The sequence below is a fragment of the Manacus candei genome, unplaced genomic scaffold, assembly GCF_025592945.1.
Source record: "Manacus candei isolate 608988 ecotype Guabito, Panama unplaced genomic scaffold, ASM2559294v1 h1tg000050l, whole genome shotgun sequence".
Lineage (NCBI taxonomy): Eukaryota > Metazoa > Chordata > Aves > Passeriformes > Pipridae > Manacus > Manacus candei.
The window spans coordinates 31,321,485-31,345,530 of NW_026138098.1; the positions used below are offsets into that span (position 1 = coordinate 31,321,485).

The following is a 24,046-nucleotide window of genomic DNA, read 5'->3' on the forward strand; positions in this document are numbered from 1 at the left end:
ATTAATCCTGCCATATGAAAGATTTATTAAAGGAGAGGAAGATAAGCCACTGCCTCCAGTGAAACCTCGAAAACAGGATAACAGTTCCCAGGAGGGTGAAGCGAAAACAAAAGTGTCTGGATCAAAACGCATCAAAAATGAAAACCAAAAGAGCAAGAAGGAAAAAGATAATGCACAGAAACCCCAAGATGCATCTGAGGTCGGTTGCTTCCCTGCTTTTCAGTTTTTCAATTAAAAATGCACAGCTTTAATCACATGAAATCCAATGATAAAATACATAATTTAAACTGGAGAATTCCAACCAGTTGGCCTGTTAGTTTGCTCAGCAATGGAAATTCAGTTCTTGTGCTGGGAAATTCACTTCTGTCTGTGCTGCGATTTTGCTGGACTACGAATGGCAGCCAGTGAGCTCCATATTGCACAGCAGTGATGGCAGAAGACCAAGAGCTGGATCTAACAAGTACCATTTCTGCTCATTGTGTTATACAGTGGCCACCACTAAAAGATCAGCAGCTGCCAAAGGGAAACCACACAACTACCACAGTTATTTCCTAATCTAAGTACAGGGTGCAGGAACCTCTAATACTGTTGATAATACTGCGGTAACTGTTGGACACAGCTGATTTTTATAATGGTGACCTCTGGATCAGCCCTTCTGTGCTCACAGATGTGTGCACGGCTGTCAAAAAACATATCACTCCCAAGGATTTTTATTATGTTATACTAAAATTCTTTTTGGACTTGAAAGGTCACATTTTGAGGGAACCACCTTCCAAGCCCTAACTGAGACCAACTTCCCTCATGGTTTTCAGCCAAGGTTCGTATTCAGACATAATGGGTTCCTGTTCTGTCACCTGCTTCACATGGTCAGGCCCCAATTTCCACATAGAGCTGTGTTACTTGCAGGCACAGGACAGTCCTCATGGAAGAGATTGTACATTCACAGCACAGGGTAGGATGGATGGTAGAATTCATACTTGTCTGCAAATAAGGGTAAACTTCAAGTGTTGTTAAGTGATATAAAATCAATGGGGTTTTTGCTCCGGTGTTACTTAAGCACTTTCCTTTGCACATCCTGCCCGCTCTCTCCTGTGCCCTGTCTGCACCCCCTGTGAAGGAGGTGGTGAAGCTCCTCACACACAACCCCTGCAAAACATGTTGCTTTTCTTGTCTCAGTCTACCAGATGACAGCAGCCTTCAAGGCGTTGCAGTGAAAGTAAGTATTTAAAGAATGTCAAAACCCATGACGCGCCCGGCAGACTATGGCTGCTCCTTTGGCTTCATTGCCGTCTGGCAGGTACAGAAGTCCTATTTCTAAACCTCTGTGGAAGTTGGTATTGAGTCAACTACCAACAATCCTCCTCTTCGTTGCTTTAAAAAAACAATGCAGGACTGGCAAACATGGATGCCTCTGAGACTTCATGTACCCAGTTCTGAGAACAGGAAATTTTGGTTTTCATGTCCCACTGTGTCTTTAAGTTGTGCTTACAAGGGCAGTTGCATCTCCTATCCAAAGCAGAATTTCTGTTTTAGATGACCTTGATCAACAGTACCTTTAATATCTAATGTAAGAGCACTCCACAGAGAGACTTTTTGTTTTCTCTTGCATTGTAATTTTAAAACAGGGAGCCCTGTTGGGGTAAAATCCCCAAAAACGCATCGAGAGGAGACTGCGCACAAAACTGCTTCAGACACTGGAAGGTTGCAACACAAATTGCCCAAAGCAACGAGGAGAGAAGTGAAGTGAAGGCTTGCACTCCCTTCCCCTGTCATTCCTTCATTCCTGGTTATTTATTGAGGGGTCTTGGATCAGCAAGATGCATTACACATTATCTCTACTGCCACTGCTAAGCCCAGCATAACAAGTCAGCAACAGAGCAACAGCCTTAACTTTAAATTTCCTTGCTTTTGTTGTTCCCTATCTCAAACTTCCTGCTGCTTAAACTGCAGTTATTTTTGTGTGGTTTGCAGGAAGAGTTCCTAAGCTGCGCTTATCGGAAATGTAGGGAACCTAGACGAGACAATAAAAATGTACAGTTATGGCAGTTTCCTATTGTAAAATGGTACCTTTTATGGCAGAATTAATGTCTCCTCCCTGACTGGGGTGGAAGACGTGTTCTGCCCATATTTAATCAGGGTGAACCATTAAGGACCTCAACCTCCATGTCAGTCACTGTACAGGTTGGTGGTCACACACCGCCCGCGCACTGAAGGGGTCTGCAGGGTGGATGCTTCAACTTGGGGTGGGTGTAGGGCTGCAGAGCTCATCTGTGCTCTGCCATAGGGAGGTCTCTGTGCCCAGGATGTGGCACTTCACAGGGCTAGCAGAAAGGAGACATTCAGCTCCTTTGGGTGGAGCGGAATCCAAGTCTGCTGGAGCCCTGCAGAAGGTCGTATGTCTCTCTCACCTCAGCCATCCCCTGGCAGTGGAGCCCTGTTCCTGAGCCCTCATTCAGGTGCAACAGTAATGACGTGTTGCTCGGAGGGACCCTCTGTAGCCACCATGAAGATATGTAGGCACATCCCCAACCAAGCCACTACTGAAACCATTTCTGCATGTGGCCTGGAAGCTGGTCTTAGCTGTGAGCTGGAAAAGGGTAATCCAGTTACAAGTGTGCAGTCTTCTCGATTGCATGTTCAACTCTCACCATGAGAAGTGTATATTGGGAGAAAATATAACTTTAATTTATTAGGGTTGCATTTGCCTTTGTGCTCTTCACTGTTTTCCTGCCCTCACAATGACATTGTCAGTGTAACAAGACACCAGACAAAATGCTATTAGCCTTAAACTGCACATTTCCTCACAATAGCTGAAACTTCAATCAAGGTGTTGCTTAACAGAAACAAAGAGCAGAATGTACAGTTATTAAATATGGTTCTCTCTTTTTTTTTCCCTCCTCCTTGCTTTACTCATCTGTCTGGTATTTTCCTGTAATTTTATAAGCTCAAGAGACTAGCGATGGTACTTTGTAAAGGACCTAATGATGGTATTTGGCTGCAAAAGGCAGCTATGAGTTTAAGAAGAAGTTACGATGACTAACAGACACTGTAACTAATAGGCCAACCAAACAGACAGGAATATTTAAAAGCAACTGTGAAGAAATAAATCTCTGAGAGGGTTGGATTCGTTAGGACCGTCTCTGATTCCCCGCTCCTGTGACAGACCATAAAGCAACATTTAGATGATAACTTTCTCAATGCATCTTATCTTTACAATGAAGGAAGAAAGAAAACAATAATAATAAAGGGCTTGCACAATGCTGCTGTTTTATGACTGTCTTCCACCACAACATGTCAGAGGAGAGTGACAGCAGTTTTGAAAAGGGCTGTCAGTCAGCTGGATCACAGATGGGACGCTCTGGTGACCTCTGTGGGTCACAGTTCAGCCAGCTACATAATGGGATGAATAGTGTGAATTGTGCACACAAGCTGTATTAATGGGGGAGCAGAACGAGCTGCGGTCCCATTGACGATAATGCATAAAAACCATGTTTGTAATAGCAGGCACACACACTTACTGAATGTTGACAACTTCATTTTAATCCGTTAATAAAAAAATGTGTGTCCTAGTTAAGCTGTGGCAGTGATTTGCTGCCTACAATAGGGATTCCTAGTATGCCATTTCTATCATTTTCACACTTTAATGCAGAAGTGGGTGTGAATGATCTCCTCTGTGATCACTGAATTTTTAAGATAGCTATGCTAGAGAGACTTTAAGTAAGAAAAAACATGGGAATTGTGTCATTTTCTTAGATGAAGTTGGCTACCAGGAGAAATTTCTATAGCCTTATCATTTGTGTTATGAAATCTGCTCTCCTGCATTTGCCTAATTAATTTTAAAAGTGTATAACCTCAGCATTTAGCTATCTGGTCAAACCACCAGTGCCTCTCGTCAGGTTACAAATATCTGCTGTTTTGAAATGCTTTATTGTAACCCTGGCAAGGATGGTGTATTTCCTAATATTTCCAGGGGATTCTTCTCTTTGTTTGATCCAACACGTGAATGTTCCAGAAAGGTGATTGGCACATCCTTCTCTAGAAATAGCCAACAGTATACTGTGTATAATCTTACAGTCTGCTGAAATGTACTGCATTCTTATTACTGTCTGTTGAATCATTTTATTAGGTTTCATCAGAACAAGAGAAGGATCAAGAATCAACAGACCAGAAAAACTTCCCCGAACACACTGCAGTGGGAGAGACAAAACAACCCATGCAAGGCCCTCCACCTCTTTTACCAGAAACAGCTCGAACACTGCCTCTGGAAAAGACAGACCTGGCAGAAAACAGCACCAACAGTGAGAAAGCCAAGGAGGAGGCTCAGCACTCCTCCTCTTTCTCAAGTATATCTGTGCCCCCAGAAGAAGACACCGTGCTGGATGCCACTGTCACAAAGCAATTGCACCCCCCAGCAGATGCCCCGGAAGACACAAAGCCTGAACAAAGACTACACAAAGCTTTTACTGACAGCTTGGAAAGCGAACCTCCAGAAATGCCCTTCACAGCTTTCCCAGTCCACCTGCCCACTCAGAGTGACATGGAAGACGAGAAATTGCCAGAGATGGCCGATTACATCGCAAACTGCACGGTGAAAGTGGACCAGCTGGGAAACGAGGATATCCACAATGCACTAAAGCAAACGCCCAAAGTACTGGTGGTGCAGAACTTCGACATGTTCAAGGAAAAGGAACTGCCTGGGTCCATGAATGATGACTCCACTTTCGGTTACACACCACTGCTGTACTCCAAGGGTAATCCAGGCATCATGTCACCCCTGGCAAAGAAGAAGCTGCTGTCACAGGTCAGCGGGGCAGCGCTGTCATGTAGTTATCCTTACGGTTCTCCTCCGCCTTTGATCAGCAAAAAGAAACTCAACAGCAGAGATGAACTGTCCTCAGGCATATCACAAGGTCCCCGTACCCCTAATTCTGATCCTGTAGCAATTAATAGGCCTTCAGTCATACAACATGTACAGAGTTTTAAAACCAAGGAGGAAAGGAAATCAATTAATGATGTTTTTAAACATGACATGCTAAGTAAACCAGATCCTCAGCGCTGTGATTTTTCAAAACATCACCTCAGTTCTCTTGCCGAGTCATACGTACCGAAGTCAGATATCCAGGACTGCAAAGATAAAATGAGTGAGAAAAGGGCACTGCAGCACTCCCATGTGCCCACTTTCTTGGCAGATTTTTATTCATCACCTCATCTACACAGCCTTTATAGGCACACAGAACACCACCTTAATAATGAACAGACATCAAAGTACCTCCCCCGGGACATGTTCAGAGAGTCTGAAAATATTTCTACTTTTACTCAACACAAACACCAGGAAAAACTAAATTTAAATTATCGCCCATCTTTGCATCAGCAAGAAAAAAAGGCAGCGGTGGAGGCCTCTTCAGATGATCAGCCAACAGATTTGAGTCTTCCAAAGAGCATACACAAACAGACTGCAAAGGCTCCAGGCTCCAGCCTCCCTCATTCATCCATGGCCCAGCAAGAGTGCAAAGGTATCTCCGGGTTCCAGGCTGCGAGCAGCCAGGCAGTGAGCCTAGACTGTAACCCCAAAGCTTGCCGCGTGTCCCCCATGGCCATGACAGTCCCAAAAAAACACAGCGAGTTGCTCCATAGGTCTGGGAAGCAGCAGGCCCAGAGGCTGGAGAACTTGAGGAAGATGGAGGGGATGGTACATCCTATCATCAGCCGCAGAACGAGCCCACAAAACATGGGGGCTGCCCGGCCTTTGAAACGGAGCCTGGAGGATTTGGACAAAGTCATTTCTGAAAAAAAAATCCGAGCTGTCTCTCCTCTGCACTTACCAAAGGAGACCCCAGTGAAAGACAAGGTTCCTGACCCAGAGGGGGAAGGCAGCAAGCCAGTGCATGGCCTCCATTCTGGCAACATGCTGGAAAGCCACAAATTTCCCCTCTCAGCCCCCATCTTCCCAGGTTTGTATCCAGGAAGCCTGTGCACAGGGCTCAACAATCGCCTCCCACCCGGGTATTCTCATCCCCTGCAGTACTTGAAAAACCAGACCGTGCTCTCCCCACTAATGCAGCCTTTGGCTCTTCACTCCTTCATGGTGCAGAGACAATTCCTCACATCCCCAGCAAACTCCCAGCAACTGTACAGACACTTAACTGCAGCAACACCTGTAGGAAGTTCCTATGGTGACCTTTTGCATAACAGCATTTATCCTTTAGCTGCTATAAACCCTCAAGCTGCGTTCCCACCTTCCCAACTATCCTCTGTACATCCCAGCACAAAACTGTAAACCCCCTCACTCACAAGAAGAGGTCTGAGGAGAAAAGTTCAGTTAGAGACATTCCTCCCCCTGTGACGATGATGTCTCACAGATTTAGCGATCTGTATTTTTGTCAACCAGGATGCAGTCATATCCCACCAAGAGGAGCACTTCGGAGTTTTGATGGAGACAGGACTGCTTCTTTAATTCTGGCTCCCACATCAGCCCCCCCACCCCTTATCCCTGCCCCCACAAAAAAGAAAACCAAACAGAAAAAAAAAAAAAAAAAAAAAAGAAAAACAGGAAAAAAAAAAAAGAAAGAAAAAAATCATTTAATTTTGCGTATATGTTTTCTGAAAGGACTTGAACATGGTAAGAGCAGATGTTCAAAGGGAGCCGTGGAAACACATGCCCAGTCCTGAGCTCACTGAAACCCTGGTGAGGGCTGCATTTGCCTTTCACTGAGCCAAGGACCAGAGGCTGTGCATTGTTGCCAATGAGTCAAGGACTTGAGATGAACCTGGAAAGGAGAAACGGGCCGAGAATCTGTACAATCAGTGGATGTGCTTTTTGGGGTAACTTTTTCCTGACTTTTAAAGATTCAATCAATGCAATGTATAGTAAAATGGCAATAGATTTTTTCATTTTAACACTATTAGAACAGAAGGGTAAACACTGTTTTATTTGACTGTACATATCCACTTCGTAAACTACCAGTGTCACATTTGGTCACAATAATTTATATAGTTTCGTTTGTCCAGTATATTCTGTACTCTTTATGTTTGTTTTTTTGTTTTGGGTTCTTTTTTTTTTTTAAATTAAACAGTATCATTTTATCTACAACTTTTTTAAAGGCTGTGGCTGTCCTAATTTTTTTTTTTTTTATTATGTGTTTGTAATTTTTCCAGTTTCTTTATACTTTTGAGCAGCGTTTTTGTTTCGTTTTTGTGGTAACATTTACTGTTTACAAACTGAAGCAACTGGCTCAGATTAATCTTAATGGTTATAAACATACTGTAGGTGATGTTATGGTGCAAGGATGAGAAAAAGGTTCCTTTCCCCACAGCCCACCCCTGCGAGGTGCTGAGCACCTCTCGCCCTCCTCCCGTTGTTGCGATGGCTCCCACGCCATTCCTCACCTCCCACTGAGCTTTGCTTTCCTGTATCGTGGTCCGTGAATTTGTCAAGCATTGTACTTAACCTTACCTAGGCTGTGAAACCTTCCTGCCTACCAGAGAAACAAAACCTCCCTGGCACAAGCTTCTGGATGACAAAGGAGTGCAGAAAACGGATTTGTGATTTGCGAGAATGTCGAGAATTTCAGAAATTGTGAGAGGAGCCAGTGCGGATTCGAATCAGAGGCTTACGGGTTGGGTCCTGTGCCTCACAAGCAGGCTGGGCTTGGTAGGATGGGTAGGGGGTTCCATGCAGTGGTCAGGGTGGTCCTTCCACACTCCCACAAGGATCTCGGCCTCTCCCTGGGCATCCTTTCACAGGGGGAAAGCCTGGGCATGGAGGAGCTGGGTTTTCCTGATGAAAGAGCTTCCTATGGATGTATATTCACTCTGCGGGACGTCACCACCACGCAGCTGAGCACAGACATCAGTAAAGTGAAGTGTGACTTGGAGGCTTTATACAATGTGAAAATTGGTTGTGATTCAAACCATCTCAGTTACTGTTCAAAGACAGCGTAATCAATACGAAAAGAAAAATGGGAACTACTAAGAAACGCTTTGCATGCTAGGCATGTCGTTAAATTTTCCCTTGATATGAAGCCAAATACAATATATAATGTATCATACATAATATCCAAAGGTGGAAACCAGAATAATATACTAATCTACTGTTAAAAATCCAGCTTCTTCAATTAAATACTTTATATTCCTGTGGTAAAACTATATTTGATTGATAAACAGACTAGTAGAACTTAGAACATGGATGTGCCAGTGTAGAGCATCCTGCTGCTCCAGAAGTCGTACAGGAAACAGAACTGCAGGCTCATCCAGGCAGAGGCCACAGTGTGGAGGACATCTCTAGTAAAGTTGCACTAGATCTGAATCACGTAAGAATCAGGGGTTTGGGGATGGGGGGGAGGAGGGCGGGGGGAAAGGGGAGAGAATATAAAAATCTACAGCAAATGCAAACAGAACCTTGTCGTGTGTTTGGCAAAGCAAATGCTTCTCCTTGTTTTGGTTAAGTTGTGTGTCCTGGAGTTGTGCATTTGTTTATGCAAAGTGTCCAGTGTCCCTTTTGGTTATGTCCCATTGGAGTTTGCTGGTAGCCTTTTTGGAGCCGTGCTGAGGCAACGCAGAGCTGGGGGACAGGGAGAGGGGAGGAAGGCTCCTCGCTTGCCCCACGAGGAGACTGGCCACTGTTGGCTGGGGAAGCTCATAATATACTGGGCAAAACGTCAGGGCAAAGAAAAAGAAATGGTAGCATAAACCCCCAACAGAAGCGGTGCATTATTTGTTTAAGAACTCTTAACAGAAATCTTGGAAATCTTTCAACAGACTGTTGAATTCTCTATTGGCTGAAAAGTCTTTTTTTTTTTCCTTGATGTCTTAAATGGGGCTTTGTTTGCATTGTTTGAGTTCAAGGGGCCTTATTATTGAATGAAATTGCACAAGCCTTTCTTTGTGCAATCAGACCATTGTTATTGGTAGGTTTGTAAAGGAAACTGCCGAACCTAATTGGCAATAGAGTCATAAATCTATTTACTAGTACCCAGTTCCAAGAAATGTTGCAATTCAAACGCACTATGTCCAGGATGCATTAGGGATGCTGAAGGTTGTGAGATCCAAAGGAAAAGGCCCAGCAACAAACAGCTTGTGTGTAGCTTCTGGCCATGCTGTAAGCCGAGCTTCATGAAGCGTGTGCAAAGTAGGGCCCAATTCCTGGTGCAATCCGTACCCCTGGCCAGGCTGAGTGGGAGCAGGCTGGCGGTTTGCAGCAGTTCCATCGCAGCTGTGAGCTGGCCTGGTGTGAGAAGCTCACTGGGTGGGTCCGTGCCTGGGGAGTCATTTGTCTCAGCTGCAGAGAATTGGCTTGGCAGCTACTGGAGCAGGAGGCAAGTGCTATGCTGCCTCTGCCAGCAGGTTTGCCCCGTTTGGGGGGACGTGGGGCTGCCACCTCCAGAGACACCTCTGGGGTCCCTCACCCTCCTCGCCTGCTCTCTCACTTTGCAGCGGTCAGTGAGGTCACACCTGGTATTTGGTGATTTTGGTGAGCAGTGGGACTGCCTGCGCTGGTGTGAGGCGGGCAGCATTGGCAGCGCTGCCGTGGGTGCTGCCGGCGGTGTTTGCTGTACACGTGGTTGATATTTCACTCGTTCTCTTCCTCCTCCTTCTCCCCTCTCCCCCCAGCCCCGCAGTTTTAAATATGTTCTAACAATGGCAGCATAATCTACTAGCTGTTTATACTTTTTTAACTTTCTTTTGTTGTAAATATTGTATACTTTTTGTGATTCAAGTTATGTAGCCTATATGCTCTGTAAGGTGATGATTTGTATATACAAAAATGGCCCAGTAATATTATATAGTTTCCCATTTAAAAGGTTATTGAGTAACCTTTGCGTTAGTTTAAACACTACCAGAAATAAAGCTGAGCCAACTATAAACACTCAATTTTTGTATGTTTTCCAAATTGTACTTATTAATGCTTTTGATACTGTATTATGTGCCAATAGTTTCCCAATCACATAGCAGGCAAAAGATATTTTGTACTTTTTGATCCACTGTAATATTTAATAAAAAATGTTACTATCTGTTCCCTTTTGTGTTTGATTAATAATTCTGTAAACAGCCCTTATCGCGATGGATTACATATTATCCCATCTGACCTTTCAGCCCTCTTATATTGGCTTTACTAGAGAAGGTATCTCCTCCTGCAAATGATTAGATTAAAGAAATGGAAGTTTGCAATTTCCCAAAAGAGGAAGAGACAAGATCTTCAGTCAGTGCCCCTCTATTTTTGCAATGTGCTTACATTAAAGTGTGGCTGTGATCAGGCTGACTGTAGGAATAGCTTTTGAGGGCTTAACATCCATGCTTAGCCAGTAGCTCCACTACCAAATTTGCTGTGTTTGCATCTCAGAGCAGGATTTTTTCCACCAATACTGGAGGCCTGGGAGCTGGGACCTGAAAATTGCCCCCACGTCTTCCCAGCTCAACCATGGGTAAGATATTGGAGTCTGATGCTAACTAGTAATTTTGCTGATGACGCTAAACAACCACCAAATAAACTTAATTTTTACTGTATTCCTTCACAGGTCCAAAAAGCCCCCATAAACCTGGCGGCCTTTTGTATTAGCACAGCGAATGCTGTTAAACTCCTGGTTTCCGCAGATGGGAAAATCGTTTGGGTGGGTGTGGGTCAGGATTGGGTACTGCCCTTGCTCAGTGCGGTTTCGCAGTGGGACAGGCGAATCCCCCATTAAGTTAAGTGGGTTAAGTTTGTGGTTCTGGAGCAGGTGTGCAGCAGAGAAGCCTCCCCCACCCCTGGGGTTCGAGAAGCTGAGGCCATGGGTGGCCCTGGGGGCTGTACAGTATGCACTGTGTATGAGCAGGCAGAATAAACCTTCTGGTTTAACCTGCTGCATTTTCGTTTCCATTGATCGTGTTTATTCTTGTATTGTGAGAAACAGTAAATAATTATGCCACATATGAAGCTATGGGAGAAGATGGGACCATCTCGCAAACCTTTTGCCCCATCCACTTCTCTCTTTGCCAAGCTGAGGTGTTTTCTTCTTTTCATGTTGAAAACGCTGTCAGCTGGTGATCACCTGAAGGCAGTGGATGCCAGCTTTTACAGGAGATGCAGAGATGGCCAAAGTAACTTGGTTTTCAATGCTGCTTGCTTCCTTGCTTCTTAGCCCTTCCTAATCTGTGGATTAATGTAAACTAACGCTGCCTGTTCCTGCTGTGCTGGGGGTGCCCATTGAGCTGCCCTACCCACACCACAGAGTGTGACTAGGAAAATGACCCCAGGAGCTTTTTATACCCAGATGAGCCTGGCCTGTGAGTGGCACTGAGGGGGTCACAGCATCATCCCTTGGCTGGGCTGGGCACATCCCAATGAGTTTGTTGGGGTTACTTGGGTGTCAGTGCACCCACACACATGTGCAAGCATTGGAGTGAAGTAGTCTATGTTAACAACACCCTCTGTGCTTGCAGGGCAACAGGGGCACCTCCTCAGGGCTCAGCACACCCCACTATGGGCTGGTGGGGTCTGCAGAGGGCGGAACTACACTCAAGAAGAGTTTGCCACTATATTAGGGACTTGAGACCGCTTTGGGGTTTGAGAGGGAAATGTCCAGTGACCTGAGAGAGGACAACGGATGCTGTGCTGCTGGCTTGCTGTGGACAAGGGGTTTGTCACCTGGTGACACCAATTTTTCAATTCATCTGCCAGCAGCAGTTTCAGGGGAGCTGAAGCAAAGCAGAAGTGCACAATGTGGTGTTGCTGGCTGCAGTTTAGTTCTCCTGGCTGAGAGCTCTTAGTTCTGTCCCTTGCTGTCTCACCTTTCTGTAACTGCAGAGCAGTGCCCTGTGCCGGGCTACTTGCAGGAGGAATAGGAGCAGTGATTCTGGATTCCTCTGGTTTCTGGGCTATGGTAGCTGTGTGCCTGCTGCACACACTCTTTGAGGACCTTGCAGGACCTTCACAAGTCTGGCACAAGCAGGCAGGGCACAGAGGGCTGAAAGTGGATGGAGGTCCTGGAGCAGGATCCCCCTGCCCTGGATGGCTCTTGTGGGGTGTGGCTCAGCAGTAGCTGCATCGCCTGGCAGCATTTTGGGGCCAATTGTAACCCCCTGGTGATGCCAACCTGTTGGGAATGGGGCCCTTCCTCTCCATCTCTGCCTCACCAGAGATCTCTCTGCTCCAGAATATTTCAGGAACATTTTCTAGGAAAGTTGCTGGTGCTAGGAGGAGCTGATCACGCACAGACATCACTGGTAATCCTCACTGGCACAGTAATTGCTCTGGGAAATGCAGTGCTCGCCCACAGGCTTTCCAGGAATATCAGTCAGACACCTTTTGCTCTTCTCAAAGCAAAACCAACAGAGCCTGTATGTTTGCCATCCCCAATTTGAGCACGCTCACAACTGAGATGCTATGGGTACATATTGCCTCTACAGATTAAGAGAAACATGGCAGGGCTGGATGGCCTTGAGAAAAGCAGTGTTCCCCAAAGCATCCTCAACCTCCCTCATGTGTGCCTGGACCTGTGGGTGCTGTAGGTTTGCATTCCTGCCGGAGAAAGCTATTGCCGTGGCCAGGCAGTGTCCCCTCCTGCCCCCTGCACAGGCAGCACGTGTCCAGCGAGCAGGCAGGGATGCGAAGGCTGCTGGATACAGCTTAATCTGTGCTTTCATTTAGCTTTTCAATTTATCCTTTATGATTAAAAAAAGAGTATTCGCGATGTCAGATGCTCCATCTAGTGCTCACCTGGGGAATGAACCCCCAGGGTCACAGGCCAAGCCTTGAGTGGGGGGATCCCCTGTCCTGGTGGATGGGTCACTGGGGATGGGACCCTCCACAAGGGCCATCAGGCTGGGGTGCAGAGGACAAACATGCCCAAAACTGGGTTGGACAAATTCATGAACACTTTCATGGCTGCTGAAAAACCAATGTTTCAGGTACAAATGCCTCATGCAGATGACCCACAAGTCCTGTGTGGTGGCAGCTGTGAAGATCTCCCCCTGCTCATCGGAGTGAGGGGTGGCCAGGGGCCAGCACATGTGCCTTGTCCTTGGGTGCTGCACCGTGCTCCCTGGCTCTCACACCATGGCACCGGCAGGAAAATCCTGGTAACTCCCTCCTCCTCCTCTTGCTGCTCCTGGGAACAGAGCTGCTTGGCAGAGCTTGACAGAGCTGCTTGGTGTTGGTGATGAGCATCAAAGCATTTAACAAACTGTCCTGGGTGTGGGGGCTGCTCTCCTGGGAAAGGAGGTGGCTGAGGGTGCCCAGCCCATAGGGGGCTACTTTAAGAAAGGAAGAAAGAGGGGCAAAAAATCACAGAACTTGCAAACATTCCTCAGTTTGCTCTGAAATTTAGTCGGGAAAGGAAAAATATCCCCCACCCCACCCATTGCTGAGGCTGTCCCATGCCCTCCTCTGCCACAGGCCCTGCCACAAGGCAGCACCATGTGTGAAGTGACAGTGTGAGGTGACATGAAGCCGTCAGTCAGTGCTGTGCCATGAGGCGATGCCATGCTGAGGCCTTGCCATGAGAAAATGCTGTGAGACGACGCCATGCAGTGAGGGGCTGCCATGCCATAAGGGGATGATGTGAGGGTCTGCCATGCTGTGATGCCATGCCATGCCGTGAGGGGCTGCCTTGCTGTGAGGTGATCCTGTGAGGGGCTGCCATGCTATGACACAATGCCATGCCATGAGGAACTGCCCTGCCATGAAGTGATCCTGTGAGGGGCTGCCACGCCGTGAGGGGTTGCTGTGAGGCAATGCCAGGCTGTGATGCAATGCTACAAAACTTCCCACCTTGCACAAGCCGGTAAGAGCTGCTCTTCAGCCATTTTGGTGCCAAAACTGTTTGTTTGTTGATACAGGCATCTCCTGACGCCCAGGGGCTTGGGCACACCACAAATGCTGCCTCATGATGGGAAACACCAGAGGGGTGAGCAACAGCCCCAGTTTATTTTGGGGCCACCATACAGGGGCGTGGGAGCCTCAGTGCCAGTAGGCAATGCCATATCCCTTCCATGAGGCAGGCGCTGTGATGGGGCTGAGCTGTATAAGTGGGAACAGGAAGCAAAGGTGGAGGGCAGCCATGCTGTGCTCCCAGCACACACCCCAGGTCCTAAAGGGTATTTGAAGGACACAGTGGGATCCCATGCCATGAAGATGAAACTATTGCACCTCTCTTGTTCTATGGATGGTTCATGGATACACCTAAACACAATTTCATTGAATTTACAGGCAGCCAGGTGTGTGGAAGCAGGGGTGCAGGGGATATCTGCAGTGAGAGGTGCTGGATGGTGTTGCTCAGAGCAGAATTTGGCTCTTGTAACCTATACATCATGTGTGCACCCAGTTTGGTTTAGCCACTGCTGGTCTGGGATGGAAAGCCCAGGGAGTGCTAAATCCCTCGATTACCCTGCACGTCGGTGTCTACACACCACTCAACTCCCACTGGGATGGCTGGGCCCTTGGCATGAGCAGAATGTGTGGTCACACAAGGTGATGGCCATGTGGCTTTTCTGGACTGGCACCCTACGCTGGCCCCTCCACTCTTCAGTACCAATGGGGGGAATTATTTAGCTTCTGGCAAAGGAGGCATGCACAAGTGCCTTGTCTCCCCAGCACTGTCTCCCACACCTCTGCTCAAACCCTCCATCTTCTGCAGGGACCACAGGGCACTCCTCTCCTCTCACAGTGCTCCCTTATGTTTTCTGGCAATGCTTTTGTCTACAAGCTCCCCAAAAAACAGCCAGGCAAAGCAAGCTTTCCCCCTCTGCCCCCTGCCAGTGTCTGTGGAGCTCTCAAATGAGGAATAAAGCCATTTGTTTCTAATTACATTTGGCAGCCACTCAGAGAATTTGGGACTAAAGCACGCAATTTTTTTTTTGCTCCTGATTAAAGCACTTGACCTCATAAGCAAAAAGCAAAGATTTCAACACACCCCTACAAGTAGGCTAGGAACAAACTGCAGAGAAAAGACCAAAAAAAAAAACCCCTTTGCTCTAGATACACAAAATAATTCATTATGAAACAAAAGGCAGAATATTTAGTGCATCGCCCAAGCTCACCTAGGGCTCAGCTAACTGCCCAATTACTGCTTTTAGAACTCTAACTCTGAGCACAGGCACACACAGTGAAGGCCCACATGCCCCATTGAGCCCACAGCATGCACGTGGCCAAGACCCATTTGCTACCTGTGGGAAGAAAGCATCTTTCATGGGACAGCGCCAGCCTGCTGGGCCCCCATGCCTGGCTGACGGGATGGCTGGGATGAGGACCGGTGACAGTGGATATGTGAGTTGTTGTCATCTTCTTTTTTCCCCCCGTATTCCCAAGATGAAATAGATTTTACCCACCAGCTGCAGCATCCTTGGTGCCTAATTTCAAGGAGCGGATGTCCTGGGGTGCCCTGGGCAGGCTGGAGGCTGCAGACCTTCCTTCCTGCCTTCAACCCAGCAGCATCCAGCTCCCGTGTTTGCTATTTTCCCTGTCTTTAATGCAGTGCAAGGATGTGTCGCAACTGCAGAAGAGTCAGTTGGCTCCCAACCAAGAGAAATAGCAATGATCTTGATGGCATCCTTTAAAATAGCAGAGAAACCAGCTCAAACAGAAATTAACTACCCTGTGAGGTTCCGTGGTCCATAAAATACTTCCCTCATCTCCATGGTTTTAAAATAACATGAAAGAAATACTTTCCATAAAAAGTACTTAACTAGCATACAGATTTTTTTTTTTAGTCATAATTCTGAGAGTCATACCCAAACAAAATAGTTATACAAGCATTAAATTATACATTAAAGAAGGCTGATAAAGAGAGTGGATTACAGAGCTACCATATAAGATTTCAGATATACAGATAACAGCATTATTAACATTTCTATTAAAGGTGACCTACAAAAAAGGGACAAAAATAATCTCTGATGCTTCTGATTTCTTGTGATGCAGGAGAAATGGCTCCAGCCCAAGTGCCACCTAGTCCCTATTATCATCCCTGTCTGCTTCCCTGCCCCATCCTCTTCCCCCAAAATTGAGAGAAGAGGGTTGCTTTTTTTCTGGGACAGAAAATATCCAGGCTAATGTTCTCTGTTTTACCTGTGAAACTTCCTTGGAGGGCATAAAATGGATGTTTTTCTCAGTGCTTACGTGAAACATTGAGATGGTGAATTTTTAGAGGAGATATTTTTTTCTCTCTGCTTGACAGGTACCAGGGGTTCAACCACGTGAGCAAAGGTAGCAATGGGCAGAGGTGGATGCAGTGGGGCTTGGGCTTTTTATGCCCAGCGGGGTTTGGGCTTTTTATGGAGGGCTTATGTTGCATCTTCCCTCCAGTGGTTCTTCCCCTGGGGGTTCCCCAGTGCCTCTGAGGTTGTTCCTGTGCTTCAGCTTTCCCTGGGGTGGGGGCATCACCTGCCTCACCTCTCCATCCCCCTGCAGGGTTTCATAATGCCTGTGGGCAATAAGAAATATATAGTTATAAACATATATAATGAAGTGTTAAATACATTTTAATATAGATAAACATATAAATACAAGCAATAAATATATCAGAATAATTTATGTAGAAGTATGTATTTGTTTGGATACTATATTTTTTCTCTATAGGTTTACATACTTATGTTTATGTAAATATATATGTGCACTTTCATTGTATAAATAGATAATGTAAATATATAATTACCTCTGAGACTGCTGCTCCTCTGTCCCTGGTGGCTGGGATTGTTTATCAGGTTTTTTGGTTGCTGTTAGTTTCAAAATTTATGTGGAAGAAACCAACAAACAAATTGCCATACACAGGCACACACAGAAACACACTGCTCCCGCGTAAGCAGCTCCTGCTCTTGCCATGCCCTGGGATTGAACACAGGCACTTTGGAGTCACATACCCATCTATGAGAGGTGTCCATCCCACTCTGTCCCTGCAAACAGAACACCTCTTCCAGGTTGAAGCTGGAATCTCATCCTAGTGCTTGATCTGCAGCAGCAAGGATCCTGCTCGTATAACCCATCCATATCCAGGGTTAGAGTGGCTTGGAGGAGGGTGAGGGCTGGGTGATTTTATACCAGCTTCTCCGTGCATTTGGGCTTTAACTTTAGGTTATTAATATACAATGACTCCAGATATCCAGCTGTAGCCTGTTATCCTATACCATTAGTATCTGCTTTGTCGTAAGCAATGGGTGACCTGGGAGCCAGGTGTGGCTGTGTCGCCCATCCAGCAGCCTGCCTTCAACAATCATGAAAGGCCCTTTGGAGAAAGACCCTGTGAAGTGTTTTGTCCAACAGTTCATCTTATAATACTTACAAAATGTGTCCCCCATCAGCAAAACCAGAAAAGGCTGCCGACACATGCTGTGGCTGGGCAGCCATCTGCTTTGCCACCATGGACATCTTGTCTCAGGACGTGACAATCACACAATAAAATCCTAGTCCTTGCTGAAGGGCAGGAGTGGGGGGTGTACAGTAAAAACTGCTGAATGGTTCTCTTTTCATTTACTGTAGTTTTTGAATTAGACAAAACCCCATTTCATGTGATGTGAAAATGAGAAGCTGGCACTACTCCATCAAGAGACGAACAAGAGTGGATTACATTTTCCCATCTGGAATTATATTGCAGCCCCACCAAACACTACCCATATGATATAAAATAAACTTGAAATAAATAAAGCCTGACAACAACCCACTACATTATGAGTTTACCTGGGTGACATCAACTGAATCTCTTTTGGTGTGGACAGGTTTCTGATCCAAACCAGATCTCCGACAAGGCAGCTGCAGATGCTACTCTTTTCCAAACTAGTAAAAAACACATAAAAATGGTACACAAGAAGAGTCTGAACTGCAGCAAAGGGCCTCTGAAGCAGGAATGAGAAGACAGGGAATTCACTACGTTGTTATGTATATCAACGGGAAAGGGATTTTCCTCCCAGGAACTTAAAATGTGATGTGAAAGGCATTCAGGTTTCACCCCTTAGAGTACCTGTGTCCTGTGCTGCAGCAGACCCTGACACCCCCTTAGTCTCCACCCACCATGCCCTGAGCCACTGGCTGCCCAGGTCCTGGAGGTTCTCTGAGAAAGCAGTCATTATTCTCACAGTCCCTCTGTCTTCCCCTGCATATTCTGCTTTCAGCTGCTAATGGAGATGGAGGAACAACTCCAAGAGTGGAACCACCAATTGTATTTTCCACTGGCTGCTTTGGAGGATGTGTTTGTTTATCCCCCTCCTCACTGGTGTGTGATAGCCGTGCTCGGAAGGAGCATCTGTTCTTCATTTAGAGCCAGCGCTAAGCTACTTTTGCTATGGGATTGATGGAGGCAGAAGGAGATCAAATGATTTATCCAATTTCAGATGGAGTCCCACTAAATAGCTTGTCTGTAGCACCTATCGATTATTGGCCCTCCTCTGTTCAGAGGAATTACATGGATCAAAGAACTGAAATCAGCATGGAAGTAATAGGGGTTCCCAACTCAGTACAAATTCGGCTTTTCAGACAGGCCCTTATAAGGTTGTGTATGGAAAATCCCAGAGAAGGCCGAGGGAGTTATGCACTATTAGAATTAGGATACATCTCCATATGGATCAGGCACAAAGGAATTACAACTGCATGCTGGATACTTCAAACAAAGAAACAAGGTTACTTGGACTAGAAATCCACTGGCCCCTCCATCTCTGGAGGGGATGGCTATGGGCCTTGTGCTCTGCTGCTGCCACCACTCCCCTCGGTGCCACCCCCACACTTCAGTGCTGCTCTCTCTCTCTGGCATTGCAGAGTTTGGATATGTTATTAATTTTCATTTTTATTATTTTTTCTGAAACCAACTTTTTAAAGAAGAAGCTATGCCTGGGCTAATTTGGCCTCCCGAAAGCAAACTGTACTTGCTGGAACAATGCAATAGAATACATGATGCCATGATGGCTGCAGGGCCTCAGCTATCGCCACATGCCAGATCATCCAGAATGGGACAGAACACCACTGGACATCTCCCTGCTGTGCAGCGCAAGGACCAGCACAGAAGATGCACCTCACAAATTAGCACCAGTGTCCCTTGGCTGAGTGAGGATTGCTCCATCAACACAGCCGTCCTCACCAGGCGAGCAGCCCCCAGCCTAGACACTGGTATAGATACCCATAGAAATTGGAAAAGTTGTGCTCGTGACATTTTGTTTTATTTTCCTTGCCCAGTTGAGAAGGTAGGAAGAGGGGAAAGGATGAACATATAATTTGTTGGGTGCACCTGGAGCAGAAGGAACAGGTGGAGAAGTTGGGTGTTGTGTTTTACAAGCCCAGCTGTCTGGAGTCCCACTGTGTGAGCCTTAAAAGGCTGCTGGCAGCGTTAAAACTTATGCATATGCATGTGTGCACACAATAGACAGGACAAATACCTTAAAATTTCAGCCTCAAGTTAGTGGTTAATTATTATCTGAAGTGAGTATGGATGCAATATCTGTTCCTCCACTGTTCCTCTTCACAGCCCCTGAATTATATTCTGTAACTGGAATGGCAGCTTCTTAAACACTCTGTTTCAGATCATACTAACTTGTAACATTTTGATTTGGCTTTTGAACCTATTCAGAAAGGTTTGAAACCAGTAGTTACACCGAGGAGGAGATCAGGTGTGACCTCTGTCTGCAAGCTGAGACCTTCAGTGTGCAGATATCATCTGAGCCTGTCTCTTCCAATTACAACCAACTCTTCTATCAGTTATCCTGCAATATGTCACACAGGAGAGCTTCTGTGATCCACCCTGAGCAAATATGAGCTCGAGCTGCCCACAAACATGATTATGTAAGAGCCATGCTTTGCAGTGATTGGGCTTCTCCCAGCTTGTACCATCCAAGTCATCCTGGTGTTTAACCCCCTTGTGTTAGAGAGAGCTCAGTGGTGAAGAGACTACTTGGTGGAGAGTGGAGGGATATTACTCACATTCAGTATTTCATATGGGGACAATTCATTGCAAATGTCTTACCACTGATATTCTTCTCTGCCGGGCTCTCTCCAGAAAAAAAGACCTGCGAGGGAATATGTACTCCAATGCTTTCTAATTTCAGGTAGCTTGGAGGCACCCTCACTGCAATTTGGCTTGTGTTCACTGCTGCAGGAGCAAGGGAAGGCCACCTGTCCCCAGCCACAGTGAGAAACCTGACCAGCAACATTTAAGGTTTCCATCAAAACTGGGAAGGGGATGGAACAAAAACTAGTGCCTGACAAACCTCTCCAGGGTGAGAAGTTTGCTGAACATTGCTGACTGCAAGTTGGTTAACCTTCCCAGGAAAACTTGGATTTATCCAAATACCATGCTCCTGGAGCTGTGAAAAAAACCAGATTTCTCTGTAGTGCCTGGTACGTGTTCCCCCTCCCTGGCTGTCCACGCGCCGGGCGCTGCTGCCCTGGGCGGCCTCTCCAAGCTGTGCTGCCGGCAGGACCCACCCTTCGCAGCCAAAAACCTTCCAGCTGGTCCCGAGTTACGCAGGCCTGGCTTTCTGTTTTCTCCTTACGTGTGTGAACAAGCCTTGCTTGGAGCCTGCGGGCATGGAGGCGATGTAAATGAAAGCATAAACACGGCCATTCTCTTTAATGGATGTGCCGAGTGCGGTGTGCTTCGGCTTACGCAACCCTGCTTTGAACAGTCTGCGAGGAATTCATAGAATTCTCATAAATCTTGATCGTTTCACTTTCATTGAGGGGTTTTATTATTCCTTTTTTAATTTTGTTTGCTTTTTTTTCCTTCTCCCCCCATTAATCATTCTCTCGTTCAGAAGTTCCTCTCTCCAGCGAGAGAGAATTAAAAAGCTCTGCTTGGCAGAGCCAGTGAACCGCACCAGCTGCATACTAACAAGGATGAGGATGGCTCTCGAGCAACGTGTGGGCAAAGAAGGGATGCAGCCACTCAATTCAGCATGTAGCCTTCCAGGAAAGCTTGCTCTTTGTGAGCAATGCTTGCTCTTTGTGAGCAGTGCGGCTATCCAAAGAAGTAATCTGGTCCTAACCCTGGTCTCACCAGCTTGGGGGATACCATTGTGAGCTTCATGCATGACATTTGGCCATCTGTGTCACGCTCCAGCTGCTGCAGTCCTGCAGTCAACCACTGCTTTGTGTGTATGATCTACCCTTTGGCTCCTTGATCACTTCTAGAAGGTCCAGTACCTTAAAACACTCGCTTAGAAAACCACTGTCCTTAGTTACTACACCAGAAAAAGCAGAGGTGTAAGGGGGAGGAAGGGGGAATCAGAGGAGCCTACTGTGACACCAGGAGCCATCCAAGAGGGAGAAGAAGAGTGGAACAGCCCCTGAAGTAACCTACAGAGAAAATGAGGCTGGAGGGATGTTGGAGAAAAATGATAGGGTAAAGTTGCAACTGTGCCAACACTGAAGCACAGCAGGTTTGCATTAAACAGGTAACTTGTGGAGTTGTGTCTAAAACCACCTTATTCATAGGTCTCAACTTTCATGGCAAGAGAGCCTTGGAGGAGAAAAGCTTCTGAAGTGTGAGCTACTGGACTGAATAGCCAAAATGTCAAAATTCAAAAAATATTGCATTAATGTTTTTTAAGTCAGCTGCCCTCAGTATAAGGATTTTGGGTTGGCAAAGAGGAATATTCTTAGCAAATAGTTTTGCTTATAAACCTGCTTTACTAGCATATACCAGGGTAGTCCTGGTCAAATGCTCATCTTGTGAAAAACATCGAGGAAGGAGGGAGAAGCTGGAGCCCTGCAGAGGGACTTACCCCTTAAATCTCCATTATCCCTTATGCTGGTGAGGTATCCCCCAAAGGTGGGAGTAAGGCTGCAAGGGAGCCCAGGGACCACAGACAGTCCTGGGATGAGGACCCCGGTGCCCTTCCCAGTGCAGCTCCTGGGACCAGGGGAGTGTCAGCCCCCTCCTGAATTACTGCCCTCAGGGTACGTGTGCCTCAGGGGTGTGAGGCCTGGCAGCGTGCAGGGGTCTCATCCTGGCAGGCATCAGAGGAGATGCTCCTTGCTGAGCTCACCAAAGCTTTGCCTCTCTTGTCCTCCAAAAAGCAAACAAAAACCCAACAGGTTTGAACCACAAGCAGCAATGGCCCTACAGCTTCTGGCCATGCAGCACATCCCCAGTGCAGTGGCCTTAACAGGTCCACTGGTCCAGCATTATGTGCCCTGATTATTTTCTATTTAATAGTAGTTAGGTGGTTAATTACCTGAAGGTTGCAAGCTGAAGTCTTATTTTTCATACATGACTTAGTAATTAAATTACCCCAGTTGCTATTACATAATGTAAGTAACAGCTACTTGATTTTAAAAGAATAGTCAAATTTGGCAGACAGTTCAGAGTAATTTCATTTTATATTGGAGCCTAATGCTAAGAGATTGCACAGAAAGCAGAAGGCAGCTGCCTGCAATAGTCTGAAATTAGCGTGTGGTAACCAACAACTATTATTTTTGTATTACTGTTTGTAATTCCTAAATGGAGAATTAAATTTCTATAATAGATACAGCTTCTAACAAAAACAAAAAATAGAAGTGTTTGCTTTTTCTGTCAAGGAAAACTCTTTTAGGAAATGTTACCACTGAATGTACATTTCCCAAGGGAGGGTGGAAGGAAAAACCCTCAGCCTTGCAAAATTCCTTTGCACCAGGCTTTGGCTTTCCACAGATACCACTGCAGGATTGTCTCAAGTTTCTTCTAAAGGGCTAGCAAAAAGGTAGATTTATCATTTAGAGATGAAAATGAGGTAATTAGATTTTTGAGCTATAATACACATTTGCTGTAACTGCATTTAGGTTGGAATGAGCATTCACTTGCCAAAAAATGATGTTCCCTCTTCCCCATGAAACAACGAGCCCAGGTGCTCCATTTCTGCTTCTTAACATGTGTCTGACCAAGCCTGACAAATTACAGGGGTAGTGACTAGGAACAGAGGATCACATTTCAGGGTCTTGGAGCTTATATTGGGCAGTAAATTTTTGACCTTAATTTTAAAAGGCTTTTAATTCTGCATATCAGTTTTTATATGAGAAGGCCAGCTGAGGCATGGGGACTTGGGCGCTAACCTGATCTCCCACCCAGACCTAAAAGTACCTCAAACAATCAATGTGTCTTTAATTTGAAATGCTTGATGACTAATCTCGTTTTCTTTAATAATGATCTACAGTTAATCATTATGAGTGGTAAATAGTCTATTGCAGCATCGATAGAAAGAGTTCCTATGGGAAAATTTTCCCCTATACCTTTAATTTAAATATGCATTTTCACATCACACTTACCAAATCCTTACCTTTATGCTATCGCATGATTACAGGTCCATTAACTAATCACATTTGACAACTTGTTTATTGAGGGGAGCAACTATTTTACATCTCTTGCCTGGGAAAGAAAACACTCTAACAAACAATTATTCAGCAGCTGCAATCATGGAGCACTGAATTAATTGGTTTGAAGATCTCAGTCAAGAAGATCTTGATAAAAAAAATCAAAGAAAATGTTGTTTGATAGAATGCATGAATGAGAATGCCAGGAGGGACTGCAGCTCTGTAAGCTGGAGCCCTGCTCCAGGGAGCTATGGATGAGGACTTGGAAACACTGCACTCAGCAGAGGAGGAGGCCGTGGAAAAGCTCATTTGCTTGTTTGTTCTTCTAAGTTTTAGTTTATTAAACCCAGAACTTATACATACAATTTGATTATAGGATCAGGATGCTGCTAAAAGGGCAAACAAACCTGAGCATGATCAGGTCTATAAGGGCTGATACATGGATATTTCATACATGTAACCTCTGTGGATGACTTCTCCTGCCATACAAATAATTAACCCAAAGGGTTAATCATTATAAAGCACTTTAAAACTTTCTCCCTGTGAGAACTGCACTGGAGTGGGATAAAAAGCATGTTGGGATTTCAGCTCTGGACCTGGCTGGGCAGAAGTGTCTTGGTGTGCTGTGGCACTGGGGAAAGGCAGCAGTGCCAGTGCCATTTGCTCCCTGACACGTGTTCAGGGCAGCATCAGCAGAGTTTGCATCTCAAGTGTGCAAACTGGTGCTTTGTTGGGACTAGAGCCTTGTAGAAAATGGTGGGATCAGTGCTGAAGCTTGAGGCAGGTACTGAACATGTCAGTTGGAAAGGG

At 45.9% G+C, this 24,046-nt stretch overlaps 1 protein-coding gene across 4 annotated transcripts in view; it reads left to right on the forward strand.

Annotated features, from left to right (window-relative positions):
• ARID5B (AT-rich interaction domain 5B) overlaps positions 1-10,426 on the forward strand; it is a 117,946-nt gene extending 107,520 nt beyond the window's left edge. For 3 of the 4 annotated variants that reach the window (XM_051801031.1, XM_051801032.1, XM_051801030.1), the window contains 2 exons: positions 1-199; positions 4,127-10,424. In XM_051801031.1, coding sequence (XP_051656991.1) covers positions 1-199; positions 4,127-6,277 — 2,350 coding nt within the window. In that variant the 3' untranslated portion in view covers positions 6,278-10,424. Of the gene's footprint in view, positions 200-4,126 lie in introns of all 4 variants that reach the window. The other variant, XM_051801033.1, reaches the window with a different exon arrangement.
• Positions 10,427-24,046: the final 13,620 nt, after the last annotated feature.